Genomic DNA, 18211 nt, shown 5'->3' with positions numbered 1-18211 from the left:
GAAGTCATTTACTTTACTTTACGAGCCAAACCTATGAACTAACTTCATCCTGCCTCTTGAAAACATGATTTAAATTTAAGTTCTTGACTCCTCTAGAGATAATCATTAACAGAAATACAAGGATGCAATGCTGAGAATCGTACAGTCTCTCTCAACGGGGTCAAAGATGTGAGAAACTGAATAAAACTGAGAATACAGTCATAAAAAATGGGTTAACTCATTCTGTTCGGTGCTGGAACAAACAGAAAATATGTCACGGAGTAAAGGGAAAAGAATGTAGAATATCAGGTCAAATGTTATAAAAGCTAGACGCTATTTTTAGAGGCTAAGTCCTGAAAACAATAGTGCCCTGGACACATCATCTGCGATTCACGTTTATCCTTCCCGTGGAACACGATCCCAAATCCAAGTATTGTTTCCTGCTGTTCAAACAAACCGGGAGGCGACTCATTAACCGCAAATGGGAAGACCGAGCACGACGTAAACGGAGCTCATCGGGGAGCAGTTAATTCCGCTCATCTCGCTTTGATTGTCAAAAAATAACCCATTGTTCGGAGCAGATGCACTTGGCCATCAAAAGTACTTTTATTGACATTGGTCGGACACACAGCGGCTCAGTTTGTCCTTATTTTCCCTTTTCAGTGCTTCATTAAAGATGAGGAGAGTCGAGCTCTGACAGCCTCAAGTGGAGCAAAAGCCACATTTAGCTCAGGCGTAGAAAAAAAAAAAAAAACTACTACTACGTGACACAAACACTTGTTAAAAGGACCTCGAAGCAGGTCACCTGTGCAGTTTCATTATTTGGTGTTGCTTTACGCGGCCAGGCAGTACAAAAAAAATGGCACAAATCTCAGTCGTTAACAATCATTAAATTAAGTTTGATAAAGTGCCAACAAGGCTGATTCGACAAAACATAGCAAACGAGGAAGAGAGAGAGAGAGAGAGAGAAGTACCAGTGCAAAACTCTTCAGACACTTGATATTATTTTGGTAAACGCTGGGTCACAGCTTTGGAAAACACAACAAAGACGTGTCTGGATGTTTTGTCCATAGTGACATGTAAACTTGCCGACACCGCCATCACACCCACTCCTTGGGGTTTCGTAACACCTCCAGCATCTCGGCCTCCAGGGTACCTTTGGCAGGCTCGTGCATGTACTCCCACCTGAGGATGAAGGTGAGACGGTTACCGGGCAACGCTCGCGTAAGTTACTGCTGCTTCACACAGGCGTCGGGTTACCTGGCGGTGAGCGGGAGGGACATGAGGATGCTCTCGATTCTGGAGCCGGGAGTGGCCAAGCCGAACTTCACTCCTCGATCGTACACCAGGTTGAACTCCACGTATCTGCAAAACAAACACACACATGTAACGACCGGAGACACAAGCGTCACACGTTTTATGATGCATTAAGTTCAGATGCATCTCAAATCACCAACTTTTTAGAAGCATTTCTGCTCCACCATCTCTGATTTAACTCAAATTTTTAACAGCATAAAATATAGATATTGATAAATTTATGATCTGTTTTAAAAGAGGTTTGTAATTTAGCCTCAAATCATTTCTCATAATGCCACTGATTCAGAATCTGCAATACTGAATATTTAAATAAGAATATTTATTAAAATATCTGTGAAATTTTAGCTCGATATATCAACTACTTTCCAGATAATGTTTGTCTTCTTATAAATTGCTCATCAACCTTCATTCAGCAGGTTTTTTTGTTTTTTCGCACATTGAAATTTGAGGCTGTTTGAACAACAATATCTCAGAAACCATTAAAGATAAAAGCCTGAAATCTTCACTGTTATTCTTCAACATGTCACTGATTCACAACCTATAATATGGAACAACTACATTAAATCATCTCTAATTATAGTTGATGGCAATATGAAGAAAACAACTCAAGCCGTCATGAAAAGTCCCGTCTCTGAGCTCATATAAACAAAAAAAAGTCAACTAGTGATGTGTGTTTTTTAACCAAATGTAGCTGAATATAACAATAATACAAAACTAAACATATAAAATACCAGGTCAAAAAAAAAAAAGTATAAGTATCATAGGTGACTGAGCAGGTTTAACAGGTTGCAGCACAAAACAAATATTTCTGGATAGTTTAATCCAAGTGGAAACGCTCAGCCCCAGTGCTGACTGCTTGTTCTGCTGATTCTGTGTCTTCCAGCATATAAAAGACACCATATGGACATTTTAACAGAGCAAAAAAACAAAAACAAAACTTGCCTGAGCTGTGGCGGTAAGCCAGCAGCGTAACATCTCGAGTTAACAAGTACTTGTTTAATGATGACTCAAGTCTTTCGGGTCGATGAGTCGTGGAAAGTTCATCATTTTTCACCAGTGTGGGAACTTTTCCCATCTTTGCTCATTGTTTGTCTTTCAGGACTGATAACTACACACCAACCCGGTTTACTAAAGTTCACCGATTCCAGCCTCTTCTTTCTCCTGCTGCCCCTGACTTCATCCCAACCATCTCAGCTCGTTATTGCACTTCTTCCCATTCATAAACTCGTCTTTCAGCTCATTCTGTTTTGTTGTCGACTGTGTGGCAGCGAGTTCTGCCAGAATCTGCAGCAGCTTCAGACCACACAGGCTGTAAACAGAGTCTGAACCTGCAGCAGAGCTCTTTACTGAATACGGCAGCTTAAAAACACAAGTTAAAGTGACTGAGTGTACGAGAGGTCCTGAGCCTATTAAGACCAGCAGCCAGGTCTGTAGGTGTAGAGGAAAGGCAGTAGGTCACGTAGACTCAGTTCTGCTGGGCGTCTTCTACTCACCTTCCTCGTCGTACCTGCTGCCAGTCCTTCTCCTCGTCGGTGAAGCTGTCGTTGAGGTGTTTGGATACGATGGGTAAATAACAGGGGACCACAGTGCGAGCGCAGCTCTTGACGAAGTTAAACGCCTCCTCCTGACTCGGAGCGTCCAGGTCATCGAAGAAGATCCCTCCGATACCGCGAGTCTCCCCTCTGTGGCGGATGTAGAAGTACCTGTCACACCTGGACAAAGAAGAGCGGGATGGAAAACTTATTCACTTTTAATGTGGAACTACAGATTTGATTTTGATAACGGGATAAGAGAACTACCTGTAGAGGTACACGTAGCTACTTCGGACAACAAAATGTTAAAGGTAAAGACAACTGAGGTTAGCAGCACGCAAAAGAACACAATGGTTCAAGATCACACCCTAAAACCACACAACAGACAAAACTAGTAGGTAAAGAGGACAATATAAGCAAGATTTTCAGTCTGTTGGTTCTACACCTACACAGACTATAACGTGGATTTGTTTATCTTTCATTACAACGTATAAAAATATATGTTTTTAACCAAATTATGTAAAGGTGATGATCAAAAGTCAGTAAGAGCAAAAATAATTCAGCTAAAAGTACATCTACAGAGACAAGCAATATAATTAAAGCTAAGACGTGCTGCTCATCAAATATAAAGCTAACACTAGGGCACTGTTAGCTTAGCTTAGCATAAAAACTGGACACAGAGGGAACCAGGAAGCCTGAAGGGTTAAAAAAAAAATCTAACAAAGACAACCAGGTACCATCTGTAGCTTCATATTTCATGGACAGATGAATAAATCTCACCTAAATCTCAGCAAGAGCACGAGACTTTTTCTAAAAATGTGACATTATTCCTTAAATTGAACTTCAAATTCAGGATTGCACTCCTTACAGCCACATCAGATAAACCACACCCGTCCTTCAGTGTCCACTCATCATCATTTACTCAACGGTTTTCTGCAACTGCAGATTTCAGGCAGAGACTTTTCTTATCACCATCCCACAGTGAGGATACACCCATTGTGATCCACAAACACAAATACTGAGAAATCATGCGCACAGATGCGTACGTGCTCAAGACCATGTGCTCATACACCACAACATTAAAACCACCTGCTTGTGTTGTGTTAGTCTCCCCCGTGAGTCGAGACCATGAATCAGGGAATCTGTAGGTCGAGTCAACCGCTTGAACTCTTTCTCATGTTGCCTCAAATAACTCCTGAACAATGTTTGCAGTGTGACTTGGTACTAAAAGAGTCCATCGGGCTGCTAGGAGGGCGTGTACGCGGCCTGCAGCGGTGTTTAGGCGTCAACACCACCTGAACTCATGGAGCGTCACACCGCCTCCTCCAGCTCACCGTCCCATCCCATCCTTTCCTCAGGTGAATAACGTACCTTGCCTTCCACGTGATGTGATTCATCAGACACCAGCTAATGCTAAGCTAACTTTATCCTCTTTGTATTAGTACATCTTAGCTTTCATTACATTCCCTGTCTATTTAAATGCACATATTTCTAATTCTTTTTGACAGACTTTTCCTGACTTTTTGATCATTTATTTGTTTTATTTTTTGTCCATCCCTTAGTAAGAAAAACACATGAACTTCAGCAGCATCTTGTGTGGTGTTTAAAGTAGTTAAACATACATGTGCAGGTAGTTCTCTCCACTGTTTTCACAAAGGAATGTGATTAATTTTGAACTTCTGTAGGCACTTTTGGTGGAGGTCAGAGGTCAGCATGGTTCTTATACCTCTGGTTCAAAGGTAGTCTTTGCTTGGAAAACTTTTGGGAACAAGTTCCTACCATCATAAGACCTGACCCAGCTGCCTAAACATCACAATTTGGTTACTCATGTCCATACAGCTGCGTATCTTTCCCCACATCAACATCAAGAATTCACAGTTGTTCTGCTGCCTGTCAGTGGTTTTAATGTTGTGGCTGGCGAGTGAACACAGAGTTTAACGAACACAGGACGGATCAACTCGGTACCATTTCTTGAAGTCGGGGTAGTACTGCGGGTGGTGCTTGTCGCAGGCCTCCTTCAGGGTGTTGTGGAAGTGAAAGGCATCTTCTTTGTTGATATAAACCGGCGTCAGGTCTGTGCCTCCACCGAACCACCACTGCTTAGTGCCTGGAACACACAGCAGAACACACAAAGACAAGAAAGATGCAAACAAGGGTTATCATTCATCCGCACACTCAATAGTGTCACTGACACCCGGAGACGACGCTGACGTAAAGGCCTGACGCTCACCATCTTCCTCCTCGATCTCAAAGTATCTGTAGTTGAAGTGCACCGTGGGGATGTGGGGGTTCTTGGGGTGGATGACGGAGCTCACTCCCATGGCACAAAACGGCAGCTTACCTGGACGAAAACACAAAATGATAAACACACACGGAGATCAGGCACATTTTAGTGTCAATTAGAGCATCTCAGGACAAATGTGAAGAGTAAAACAAGTCAAGAACTCTACTCAATAACTCAAGTTCACATTGAGGTAATGCGAAGCAAAAGGATGCGTTACAGCGAACATCCAGCCAGAAGCTACATCAAGCTATTAACTGTGTAAATCCCACATTACCAGAACTCACCATCTTTCCCTTTGAGGACCTTCCCTCTGCTCCTCATCTGTCTCGCAGCCTCCTCGGTCAGGTTCCCGAACACCACCGACACGTTGACGCCCGCCTTCTCAAACACCTTCCCGTCCTGCATCACACAGCTGATCCCTCCACCGCCTGACACGGACAAAAGGGGATGAATTAAAATCAGCGCTTTTTTTTTATCTGCATCTTGAACCACGTTTCTCTCAGCAAAAACAAAAAAAACACGTTGCATGCTGCTGGAAAACAAAACTGGAAGAATCTCAGGAACATCTTCTGTTCCGCAGTCGTGTTGCACAGATTATTGAGATTTGAAGAGTTTCCTGTCACAGAGGAGGAACGAAACCAGAAAATAGGAACTTAAATCAGAAAAGAAATACCCCTTTTCTTAAAGAAATCACTCAAACCAATGAATCGCTTATCAGAATAATTAGACAACAGTTGAGAACTAAGCGATTATACAATTATTAATTGCAGCTGTACTTTTGATGGCATTTGATTTGGCTTTGTTAGGTTCCTATAGTGTTGTATGGTGTGAGTATATTACATGTTACAGATTAAAACCCTGCAAAAATGAGACACTATATTACATGAGTGTAACACCTTTAAGGCTGTGTACCTACAGTGTTACTCATTGTGGAGAATAATCCAATTTAATAATGTAGCTACAGCATTATAAATGAACTTAACCGAACTAATATAAATATTTAGGCTCAGACAAAATAGAAGATTAACTTGACTAATTTAGAGTCAAAGTTGTGATGCACAGAAACATACATAAACCCAACAAATCCAAGAGTTCCTGGATCATCTATGAGCAAGCTCTTTATTGATTTTATATTTTTTGTAATATTGCTCTGCTATGAATGGATTCTGTGTTATTATGTGTTATTACTACCACATTGGATTTCATTGTGTTTCTGTTTTAATCTGTTTATGTAAATGTAAAGACAGAAAAAAATGTTTTTTTGACTTATTTTTTTAATCCTGCAAAATGTCAGTGTTTGATTAAAATATGCACCAAGATTGTTATTTCATAAATAATTGAAATAAGAAATGTAAAGAAAAAAACACCTATGAACTATTGATAATAAAAGATTTTTGTTTTACAACCTGCAAGAGTCAACTTGTTGAATTAAAATGTGCACTAAGGTTATTATTTTAGACCTTATTTAAATAAGAAATGTTCAGTGTCTTGTTTTCTCATCTATTTTTGCATCATGTGTCCTGTTGTTTCAGGTCATTCCTTCAGTGTGAATTATTTATGCAGTAATCTAAGTCCTCACTCCGGCACCATGACAGCTCCTCTGCCCGGCGTGTCCCCTCCACGTCCCCTCACCTTCCTTCCTGTCCCAGCGGTCCACCTTGAACGTCCCTCCGTCCACCTCCTGCAGAGCTCTGCAGAACTCGGCCTGCGTCTCCATGATCAGCAGCTCCATCCTGGTTCGCATCTCCGCCTTGCTCCCCTGCAGCACGCTGATGTCGGTGACCGGAGGAGACATGAAGCCGCGGCATCTCTCCAAGATGTCCCCCTCCTCCTGCTCCTTCTCCTCGACGGCCGTGGAGACCCTCGTCGCCATCTCCGCCCGCTGGAAGTGGTTAGCGTTGGCCAGGAACCCCGCTACCGCCGCCGCTGCCGTCACTGCCGCGGCTCCTCCGAGCGCCAGGGCTCCCCTCCTGGTTCTCCGGGCTGCGGAGCTGCCTGCGGTCCCCTGGGACATGAACCTGGTTCCTCTGGAAAACCATCTCAGAGTCAGCGTCGGGCTGTGAGCGGAGCACGGCGGCTCTGCTGCACCGGCGAGCCGCGTTAGATGTGAACTCAAACTGCGTCTGGCTGCAGTTCGAGCCGTTCTGTTTAACGAGCAGAAGACAAAGGTCGCCATATTCAGGATGAACTCCCGCTTGTTCCGCTCTGCTCGGCGGCTCTTATCACCTAATGTGAACTTTGAAACTCCTCAAAACATTATCACAAGTTGTGCTACGTGCTATCTGTCATGTTAACCGTAAAGGGGCGTTTATCTTCCGGGTGTGGACAGAGGCATCATGGGAAATGTCGTCACGCCGCAGATAGCGCAGAGTGTTTAAAGCGTATAAAAAACATCAAAACCCAGAGTGCACTGCGCGTATGTTGCTTTCAAAGACGTCTCGTATGCTCCAGGTTTTGGCTTACCAGTTTTTCACACGGTTTCTTTTCTTTAACGCCTCTACAGCCGCTTTTATCTGGATCTAACCAGTCATATACAAATATATATATAGATGTAAAATTGTATTTTTGTAAAACTTAACGTTTTTTAGTCACCGTAGCATATCATCTCAAACAGTAACAGCAAAGTATTTTTTTTTTACAAAGCTGTACTTAAAGTGCACATCAAAAAATGTGTATTTTTATCAGTGGAAAATTGTTCTTGTACAATGTTTAATTTTAAAATTACACATAGCTTTACTGTATTTGAAAAAGCCCCACCCCCTCAAAAAAAATCTAATTGTTTTACAGATAGATGTTTAGAATTATTTGAAAACAAATATGTGCATATTGGGGATTGAAAAGTGGTAAATAGTTTTGTTCAGCTGTTGTAATTGTGTACATCCCCCCTGTTTTGTTAAACTGCATTGTGGATAATATCCAGCAGAATCACAGGGATTAAAAACATATTAGATGTTGACTGTAAAAACAAACAAACACGACATCAAAACTCTGTATTAATACAAACACTAATTTGTTCTTTTGGACCACCAACGTGCACTATTTTACTGTTTTTAAATCTGATGAATATATAGTCATTTTACAGATATCTGCCGTTAGTTTTAACTAATTTTTACAGTTTTTGAACGTTGCAGTATTCCACCTTTTAAAGTTTTTTTTTGTGTGGCACCCTTGCTGCCTGATTTTTTTCCTACCTTTTATTTACAAGATTTCTTTTACAATGAATGAAATACAGAAGTATGCACACTCCTATGTATGAACACCATATACACACACACCGCTACAACTCTTGCACTGCTTTATTAATCAGTAGTTTATTTTTTTCCCAGTTATAGCTCAACAATATTAAGTTAACTCTCTATTCGATTTTTTTTTTTAAAGCTGCTGTTTATCTGTCAAATAACAGAAATAGTTCCGCTTTATTTTACAGCCTTTGTCCAAAAAACAAAGCTGCAGTAAACCATTTCCTGAACAGTGTTTTTAGGGGTTTACGGTTTATGTGTTTTTGCGGTCGAGTTTTAATGGGACGTAAACCCTCTGCGCATGCGCAAGTAGTAAAGCGTGTTGTCGGTCTCTATGGCGACGGCTCTATTAAAGCTCCGAGAGCAGGACTGAAGCAGATTATGAGGACAGGTGTTGCTCCGCGGACTGCAGCCTGTTCGTGGGTCAGCTAATGGAGTGAAAAGCGTCCAGCTGGATGATTCTGCGGCTGCTTTTCGACTGAACAGAAAAAAAACCAAACTGCGCAGGAAGCTGCTGCTGGTGAGTTTAAGCGCGTTAATCTGTTTTTACTGATGTTTGGTCCCTGCAGCAGCACATTAAGACTCATGTGACTCCTGCTGGTGCAGAATCTGCTCTGTATCCCACCTGCAGCTCAGTTTATTTTGATAAAGCACACAGATATAAAACAATCAGGATTATTCCGTCTGTTTGCGTTGCAGCCTGTGTTGAAGCCAGTCAAAGTGACTTACAGTTAATATGTTGATATAAAAGCTAAAGTAAACCGGACAACATACAAGGAGGAAGGAGATATTAGTAAAAACAATAATATTAGTTTTCTGCTGACCATGCAGTACTGGTTTCTGTCCAGTAGATGAGGACAAAAAGCAGCTTCAGTCCTGTGTGAAAACCAGTAAAATGTGTATTTGACTGTTTATAATGACAACCAACAAATGAAATGAAAATGAAATGAAAAATACTTTATTCATCCCAGAAGGGAAATTCAATCCTGTAAAAGCTCACCTTTCTTTTTTTTTTTTTTAAATCAATATAACATATATATCAATATAACATATATATAAATCAGATTACAGGCAAAATATTTCAAATAATAGATTTAAATTAGTTTTGAACACAGCTGTTTTTCTTTTTATTGCCGTGGCATCAATTCCGTTCAGTCCAATGATTATTGGTTTGGTTGGTTTATAGAATTTGACGTGACAACATCTATAAATGCACCTCATTAATACCAGACAGGCCACAATCTCCTCACAGTGTGCATCAGTACCGTGTGTCTGCAGCAGCTGCATTTGACGTCTCCTGTTAAACTGGGAAATAAAGGGAGTAGAATATTTCAAAACATTTCTAGTCAGGATGCAGTCACAGTGTGAACGATAAATGTGAATCAGGTTCGATTTATTTAACAATAAACACAGTTTGGGTAAACAGTAGTTACTGTTAGCTTGCCAAAGTGGAAATAACAACCAATGATAGTCTTCAGGCACCATAATAAACTTTCCAAACCATAAGTAATTGTTCCTAAAGTAGTATTTGTGTGGAATAGACCTTTAAAACCTCCATTACAAATTACTATTTTTGTGGAATAAGCCTTTAAAACTATAAGTACTTGGATTTAAAGTAATATTTATGCGCGGATGCACCTTTAAAATCATCACTTGCTGCTTAAAATTTACTATTTAGGTAAAGTAAACCTCTAAAACGATAAGTACTGGGACGGAAATGAGCATTTTGAGTGGAATTAACCTTTAAAACCATAAGTCCCAGACTTTAGGATCATCCAATTTAGCTGCAACAAACAAAGGTCCTGAAGCTGCAGCCTGCTCTGCTGCAGACAGACACAATACTGATGCATACTGTGATGTGATGGTGGTTCAGCTGATACTAATGAGGTTTATTTATCCCCAACCACAAAATACTGGATGTAATGGAGTTAATGCCACAGTAATAAAGGTAAGTAATTAGGTTTATGGGTTATCAATTTCCTTACCTAAATAGACGAACCCTAATCAATATGCCGATCAGTACTTTACAATATTCACTTTAAATACATCCTCAGTCGTCAGCATAGTGGTAAATAAATGCATCTGCACTGACACGGTGCTCCTTTGGTCATTATTAATAGTGTATTTGGGCATGAATAGGAATAAAAAAAATCAAATAACTTGAGTCAAAATTAATTCTACTCGTATATTCCAGTGGTGACTCCAGCCTTTTTTCAAATGATGGAGCTAAAATGTGATTCTTGTCTTGAGTTTGACATTGAAAATATCATGGGATCAACCAAAATATTAAAATTCAACCTCTGGGGATCATGAATATGCATATTAATGTTGGAGACGCTGTATCATGGATTAAATGTGCGTCTGGTGACACCAAAGTCTTAAAATCATAAGAATTTATTCCTGGAGGAACCTTTAACAAATGTTTTAGTGTTTGCTTTGCAATGTTTTAACAGAATGGTGAATGAATAACACGACTGACAATGATTGATTTTAGCCCAATATAAAACCAGAGAAAATTCTAATACTTGAAAAAAAAAACCAAATATATTATAGTAAAAAAACTCAGACTTTACCGACTGAAAAACAGTTTTTACCCAAAAGCCATCAATGCACTTTACTCTGCTGAAACCTGGAACGTGCAGCATCACAAGTCTTGAGTTCTGTTCAGTTTTCCTTTTTCTGTTCTTTTCCTTTTTATAATCTTTACTTCTCTTTGTGACTAATCTTTTCATTGTTAGATTAGAAGGATTTTTCGTGTATTTATTTACCTGCACACCTCTGACTGATCCACTGTTTTCTGCTCTTGTACAGGTTTACATACAATGTTGTTTTATTGTGCAATGAAAAATAAAGATTTTCTATTTACATTATACACAGAATCTATAGGTTTTCTACTGGGGCCTGGATTCTGGGGGACAAAGCAGGAACTCACTGTTTTCTATCACTGACACTTAAAAAAAACATTATATACACGTTGTATTGTTTGGTACTAAATTACAGAGCTCGTATGAACAATACTGAAGATGTTCATGCAGGTTTTAGAGACTATTTTGTTTCATGGAACTAAATCACTAAATCTTTTTTGTTTCGTGGAGCCTCACATCAAATTTCTATTCAGGTATCTCGCTCAGGACTGACTGTTCTTCAGATAAATAATCACACCTACACCTGTCTGTGTCTCTTGTTCTCAGCGGTGGATTATGAGCGAGGCGTCTTGCAACAAGTCTCAGGAGGAATATGAAGACGACTTTGAGAAGGATCTGGACTGGCTGATCAGCGAGGAGGGACAAAGCGAGGACCAGGTGAGTGGAGACGAGCTGACTGGATCTCCTGTTTCTACGGTTTGTTGTGCTGCTCTACTTCCTGCAGCCTGTGAAACTGTGACAGCGGCTCGTGTTGAGTTTCCCCGACTTGGCTCGTCTCACCGTTTGCATGTGAAACCCGCGCCGTTGACATACGGCGGCAGACTTTCACCGCCGGATGCAATATTGATGAACGAACGTACACATATCTGTTGTCACGCCAGACACTGATGCTGCTCTGTCGTTTACATTCCAGTTAATGAATGCAGAGTGTGTTCACCTCACAGGGTCCCGACTACGAGGACATAGAGGCGCAGATCGACAAGGAGCTGGAGGAAGATGAGAAGCGTAAAGGAGTGAGAAGGAAGCAGAAAGGCCCAAAAGTGGAGAGGAGAGGGAATAAAGCTCAGGAGGAAGACGAGGAGCGGTGGCCGTCACCGATGGAGCCGCTGGAGTACGATTCGGACCGAGACAGTCTGAGCAAGTCGCCGCCGATCATCCCTCCTCCCCCGGGGATGGACGAGCAGACGGACGAGGAGAAGAAGTACATCCTGGAGAAGATCCAGCAGGCCAACCGGGAGCTCCAGGACCAGGAGGCGCCGGACATGACGAGACGCAGGCGGCTGCATTTCAAGGAGACGCTGGTGGACCTGGTGGTTCCTCCGGAGAAAGACGGTGGAGCGGAGGCAGACAGCGAGGTGTCGGGGAAGCTGTCCGAGCTGAAGCTTTCCCCTCGAGATGAAGGCAGGTCGAGGGAGAGCGGCGATGGAGGCCAGGGGATGAGGGAGGGCCGGGTCCTCGTGGAAAAGGACGGAAAGTTTGACCTCGTCAGCCTGAAGGAGGTGGAGAGTCAGGGCCTCCTCCCTCCCATCGCTAACTTCAGCGACTGCTCACACTCATCCCAGCAGAAGATCCACAGCTCCTCCGCCTCTTCCTTCTCCGCCTCCCTCCATCAGGGCATCGAACACCTCCGGGCCCCCAGACCTCCGGCTCAGCCCCGCAGCAGGCCCAGCTCGGCCAGCCACAGCCAGCGAGGCGGCGGCCAGAGGAGGAGCAGCAGGCGGCGGGTCCAGTCGGCCACCGGAGCGCCCTGCCAGCCCACATACACCCTGTCAGCCCAGCAGAAGGTGCTGCTGCAGAAGATGCAGGAGAGGAGGGACAAGGTGGCCAGAGAGGTGAGGAGGACGGTGACAGGAACAGATTAAAAGCTTCACCATTACTTCTACTTATTGTTGTTGTGTGCAGGAGGAGCAGAGGAAGCGCGAGGAAGAGGAGCTGAAGAGGCAGGAGAACGAGTTGGCCTTCAAAGCCTGGCTGATGAGGAAGAGGGAGCAGCTGCAGGAGGAGAGGAGGATCCACCGGGCGCAGGAGATCGAGAGGATCAACTCCACGGTGCGACCACACAAACACACAAACACACAGTTTACACGAGGAGAGAAATGAAGCTCTGATCCTCTGGCAGCTGTTTTACATTTTACTTCAGCTGCATTGATGCTCATTGTGTTCATATTTAGCAAACGTTATGTGTCATCTTTAACACATTTATTTAGGTGGTAACGAGCTCCATTGATATTCACCATTTTGCACGTTTCTAGACATTCATTAGCAGATCAGTGTTTTACCAGTAAAATCACTCGAGCAGCTTTTTAAGAACCCAAACATACAGAATAAGGTCTTTCAGCAAAGAATGTTCGTCACAAAAATCCCAAATATTGTTCACAGAAAATTCAAAGAACATCATGAGAGCAGGAGGAAATTCTAGAAATAAAAGAAAATTAGAATAACGTGACAATAAATGCAGTGACTGATAGAACAGATATACATAGCATAGAAGAGACTCAAGAAGCTTTTTGAAATTCAAGCAGCCTTGTTTCCTGGAGGAACCTTATTAAATGAAATAGAGGTTAAAGCCATCATTTTATGATGGAGGAATAACATGGCTGACAAAATTATAATGCTTTATCTTAGTCTAATTTAAAACAATTTTAAAAATCCAAACATTTACTTAATATACAGGATCAGAAGGTTTGTTTTTCACTTCAAAAAACATACTGAGAAACTGTTTTAGGTTTGATTTTAGCTCTTTTGAAAATCCAAAAGATATTTCTGTAAGTTCTAGAGACTTTTTGTTTTTTGTGTATTTGGGCTAATTAGGATCCAGTTTTACCTTCTGCTGACATAACTGTGAGGAAATGAGTCTCAACACTCAAGTTCCTCTTTACCTTTTCCATTTTATTTAGATGCATTTATCCTTATCTTTGGGGATCAAAAACACATAATAATAATAAGAATAAAAACCTTTAAAGAACCCATCTGTGGAGTTCCTCTAGGAGTTATTTCAAATGCTTTTCCACCACAGTGGCGATGGTGAGGAATCCCAAAAGGTCGAGGTTCTTCCACTGTTATGGGTGTCTATTAGTAAAAATTAAAATAAGCTTTAAACTAAAATAAAACTAAACTAGAAAAGTAAGACCTGACAATGACACTGAAGTGATAAACTAAGAGTGCACATCATAATGAAATACTGCAGCGATGCAGGGAAATTGCTGCATCTTTGTGAATCCCTGCTGCTCCTGCTTCCCCCGACAGAAAGACTCGAGCGACCCGGAGGAGGCCTTCAGGTTGTGGCTTCAGAGGAAACAGGAGCAGCAGCAGAAGGAGAAGCAGCTGGTGGAGCTGAAGAGGCTGGAGGAGGACAGCAGCTTCCTGCTACGCAGCCGCGAGGAGTGTGAACGTGCCTTCAAACTGTGAGTCCAACTTTATGGCTGTTAGCCTCTCGATGACGTAATAATCAGGACAGCTGCGTCGTTACTGGAAAGAATCAATCAGTGTCAGACTAATTAAAGAGCATGAAATGTCAACCCTCTTCTATGGACTTCAAGGGCATGAAACTCGAAATATTCATGGTATGAAGGTAAAACTTTGCAAGGCTTCGTTTAATATATCAAAGTTATTAAACAGTTATTAAACAGCTGATTCTGAGAAGGCCGGGGGGAAATTTTGTCAGATTTGTTATTAGTTTTTTATATGTGGAGATAAAGGTAATCCTCCCGAGACAAGTCCACTAATTAGTTACCTCTTAGGTTTAATTTTTTTTAGACTATATTTGGGTTTTTACATGTTCAATGTAAGAATAGAGGTCAGTGTTGGAATTAGTGTCAGTTTTTTTTAGGAGAAAAAATATTTTTGAGTAATTTGTAATAATCAACAACTTTATCAAATTAAATTTGTAGTGTTATGGGTTTTGTGTGTGTATTTTGCAATGTCAGTGACATTTAAGCCATCAACAGACCAGAAAATGACTGAAGAGACATTTAGAATAAGACTTAGGGAATAAATAATAATTGTAAAAAAAATAAAAATAAAAAATAATAATAAATAAATAAATAAAAATAATAATAATAATAATAATAATAATAATAATAATAATAATAATAATAATAATGATAATAATAATAATAATAATAATAAAAAGCTGCTTACAGACAGTAAAGTAAGTAAAATAAATAAGTAAACAAAGAAAAAAGAAAACAAGGAAACTCAGGAAGAACTAATGACAATAATAACAATAATACTAATACTAGTAATAATAACTTGACTCACTGTGCTCCACTGCTTCCCCTCCTGGTACTTCCTGGTCCTTCCCCTCCACAGCTGGTTGAGGAGGAAGCGGGCGGAGAAGCGGGCCGAGCAGCAGGCGGCCCGGGAGCGTTCCCGCCGGCTGGTGCTGGAGGAGCGGCGGGCGCGACGCATGAGGGACCTGCTGTGCATCAACGAAACCAAACCGTTCAGGTTCAGCGAGCAGCTCGTCTACCGCTTCTGAACCCTCAGAACCAACACAAACCAGAACATTTCAGTGAGCAGAACCCGTTCACACAGACTCAGTGTTTGTTTAATTATTTCTGTTCCTGTGTTAAAGAGCGTTCCTGTAAACGTGCACCGCAGTGACCTCGACTCAGTGTAAATACAAATCTGGGTGAATAACTCAGCAACATGAACTACTGGTGTGACAAACATGTTCTTTTCTTTGTTTTTTTTTACTGAGTTTACACGCGTAGTGGCAGATGCACCTTACTATAAATGGAGCTGAACCATTTCTTACTGTTTGCCTTTTGTCAGAGAGTGTTACACAAATATATATATGACAAGAACATTTTATAAGAAGCCGCTTGAATACAGAATAAAATCTTTATCTGTAAAGGAAAACACTTGTCTTCATTCTTACCTGTTATGTTTAATTTGGATAAACAAAGCAGAAAGACACCATCATATATAGATACAGAATATTATATTTTTTAATTTATAGGCATGTAAACATATATTTCCGTGTGCTACAGCATTTCATTATTAAATATCAGTGAAACAAAAATGGCCGACCTTCATGAAAACAACAGGATTAGGTTTCCGGTCGGCGTTTTGAATCTTTCCTCTCTTGGGTTTTTTTTTTTTTTAATTTCTTTTGGATTTACAGTGCACGACTCATCATCTGTATCATCACAACACAAATATGTAGAGAAAAATAAAAGATCGTACAAATACACGTATTCCTTGAAACAGGAACGATTGGCATCTTTTATGAAAAAAAAACAAGTTCCTCATATTGAATGCAGACAGCAGCTGTCTAATTAATAAAACACATAAATAAAAGCATAAACTCACCATGTCCTCGCCTCAGTGAACATGTAAATCTGATTATTACAACAATAACAACAACAACAACAAGGCGAGTTCAGTTTCAGACTCGACACACACACACAAAGACAGAATCAAATATTCAGCATAGACTCTTCAGACGAGTGCTTTTCCAGACTTAGTCGCCCAAATGAGAAAAAACAGTGCGCTGCCTACTCTGAAAATCATTATTACTGGCACAGAAGTTAAACTGGAATAGCATATTGTTGTTAGTGATAGCATATTTAACAGTACCGCGTGTGACGACGGAGTTTAATATTATTTGAAACCACTGAAAACACGTTTCTGTTTTGTTTTTTTGGAATTTTTTCTCAAAGAAAATCCAAAGCAGTGAAATATCAGCTTCACAGTTCAGTGAGATTACAGGTCAGTCGAGAGTAAATTAACTTTGTCTGGACTGAAAGCATGTGACTGGATGGAAAAACAAAGAACTGAAGACAAAAACACACAAAAAAAATGACAATATCATCAATCTTGCACTTCAAACAGTACAAAAATAGAAATGTTCTGATCCAAAGGTGATTCAATAAATAGTTAAAATATACGCACGGATCAGCCACAACATTAAAACCACCTGCTTCTGTAGGAGTTCTGTAGTTTCACATCCCAAACGTGCTCGATCGCAGTTTGGATTCCTGGTCATCGTCTCTTGGTCTTGTTCCTCGAGCCTTTCCTGAAGAGTGCAGCGGGATGCTCGGTCCTGTAGGTGGAGGCTGCCACCGTGTTCAGGTGGATGGGAAAAGTCAAAACAACATCCACGTGAATGCAGGACTTAAGCTGGAGCTTTGTCTTCAGCTCGGCCGTCCACACGGTGTGAAACTGATTCCGTGGTTTTAAAGTTGCGTCTGATCGGTGCAGAAGGGTTTCGTCGATCTTTTCTGCTCCTACAGTTCGTCTTTAGGGTTGATGCTGAGGCCTTGACCCCACACCGACTGAGTGTCCAGAGCCTGGATCACCTCGTCGGCCTGCAGCCGCTCCTGGACACGAAAAAAACAGAGATTTAAAAAACATTTACAGAAATACTGTCCTTCATGATTGCTGGTTACGTCTCAGATCTACGTTTAATCATGCCGTGATTAAAGTACTCAGACGGATAAGTTATTGAAATGAGCTGCATCCTGACTTTAGTAACCTGCTGCTTAAATGTGCATTAAAATGATGGAGTAACCACAAATACACAGTGAGTACTTTTACTTTCGGTACTTTAGGTAAAAGCTGATGTCAATACTTGAACAGAAGCATCAGTTTGTGTCAATCCTAGAAATATGCCGTCTCACATCTTGTTCTACGTTTAGTTTTTTGTTATTTGTGACCTAAAACGAAGTTCTGTAAAAATAATTTTGCTGAATTTTTTTTTTCTAACCCTTAAAAAAGTCACGTAAAAACCATGTTAAGGGTTCAACATCTCCAGAAAAATAACTCACACAGCCAATAAATTTGGTGAAGACACAGACAGGATAGTTTCAAGCAGACACAGATAATCAAATAGGTCCAGCAGAGGACACATTTTTCATTTTAAGACCTTGAAAATCAAGATTTTCAAACCAGGGTGGTACTTGGGCCCCAGAAAGTTCCTGTAAAGGTATATATATATATTTTTTACGACTAAAAATGCAGTTTTTGTCTGTATTGTTGGTCTTAAATCAATGAAATTCTCAATCTCAGTCAAAACATTTCACAGAACTTGCATTCCAAGTAACAGAAAAGTAAACTGAAATGAGAGTAACTGATCCAGGATCACATCTGGAAGGTCACTGCAGGTTCACAGGAGTGAAACAGGATTGTTGTGTCTGATGAATGAATGATCTGATGTGGATTCGTACCAAAACATTAGTGTCTACAGAAGGCAAACTGCTGCTACGGACA

At 40.9% G+C, this 18211-nt stretch overlaps 3 protein-coding genes across 3 annotated transcripts in view; 1 reads left to right on the top strand and 2 right to left on the bottom strand.

The window, feature by feature from the left end:
- Positions 1-550: 550 nt before the first annotated feature.
- cpox (coproporphyrinogen oxidase) lies at positions 551-7728 on the bottom strand. Its single transcript, XM_008292037.1, has 7 exons — positions 6745-7728; positions 5397-5540; positions 5059-5169; positions 4794-4935; positions 2790-3008; positions 1240-1344; positions 551-1164 (listed from the first exon to the last, which is right to left on the bottom strand). The coding sequence occupies exons 1-7, from the start codon at positions 7286-7288 to the stop codon at positions 1080-1082; spliced, it is 1350 nt and encodes a 449-aa protein (XP_008290259.1). The 5' UTR covers positions 7289-7728; the 3' UTR covers positions 551-1079.
- A 3823-nt stretch (positions 7729-11551) lies between these two features.
- ccdc181 (coiled-coil domain containing 181) lies at positions 11552-15859 on the top strand. The gene is made up of 5 exons (XM_008292036.1): positions 11552-11653; positions 11941-12828; positions 12899-13045; positions 14243-14400; positions 15308-15859. Exons 1-5 carry the CDS (start codon positions 11552-11554, stop codon positions 15474-15476), a joined length of 1464 nt encoding a protein of 487 aa, XP_008290258.1. The 3' UTR covers positions 15477-15859.
- Positions 15860-15924: 65 nt separating this feature from the next.
- Positions 15925-18211, bottom strand: part of p3h2 (prolyl 3-hydroxylase 2) — an 83379-nt gene continuing 81092 nt past the window's right edge. The window contains exon 15 of the mRNA XM_008292034.1: positions 15925-17322. Within this exon, the coding sequence (XP_008290256.1) occupies positions 17230-17322 (93 nt within the window). The 3' untranslated portion in view covers positions 15925-17229. The remainder of the gene's footprint in view (positions 17323-18211) is intronic.

The sequence above is a fragment of the Stegastes partitus genome, unplaced genomic scaffold (genome assembly GCF_000690725.1).
Source record: "Stegastes partitus isolate 25-593 unplaced genomic scaffold, Stegastes_partitus-1.0.2 Scaffold780, whole genome shotgun sequence".
NCBI classification, from domain to species: Eukaryota; Metazoa; Chordata; class Actinopteri; family Pomacentridae; genus Stegastes; species Stegastes partitus.
This window is presented reverse-complemented; position numbering and strand designations above follow the sequence as displayed.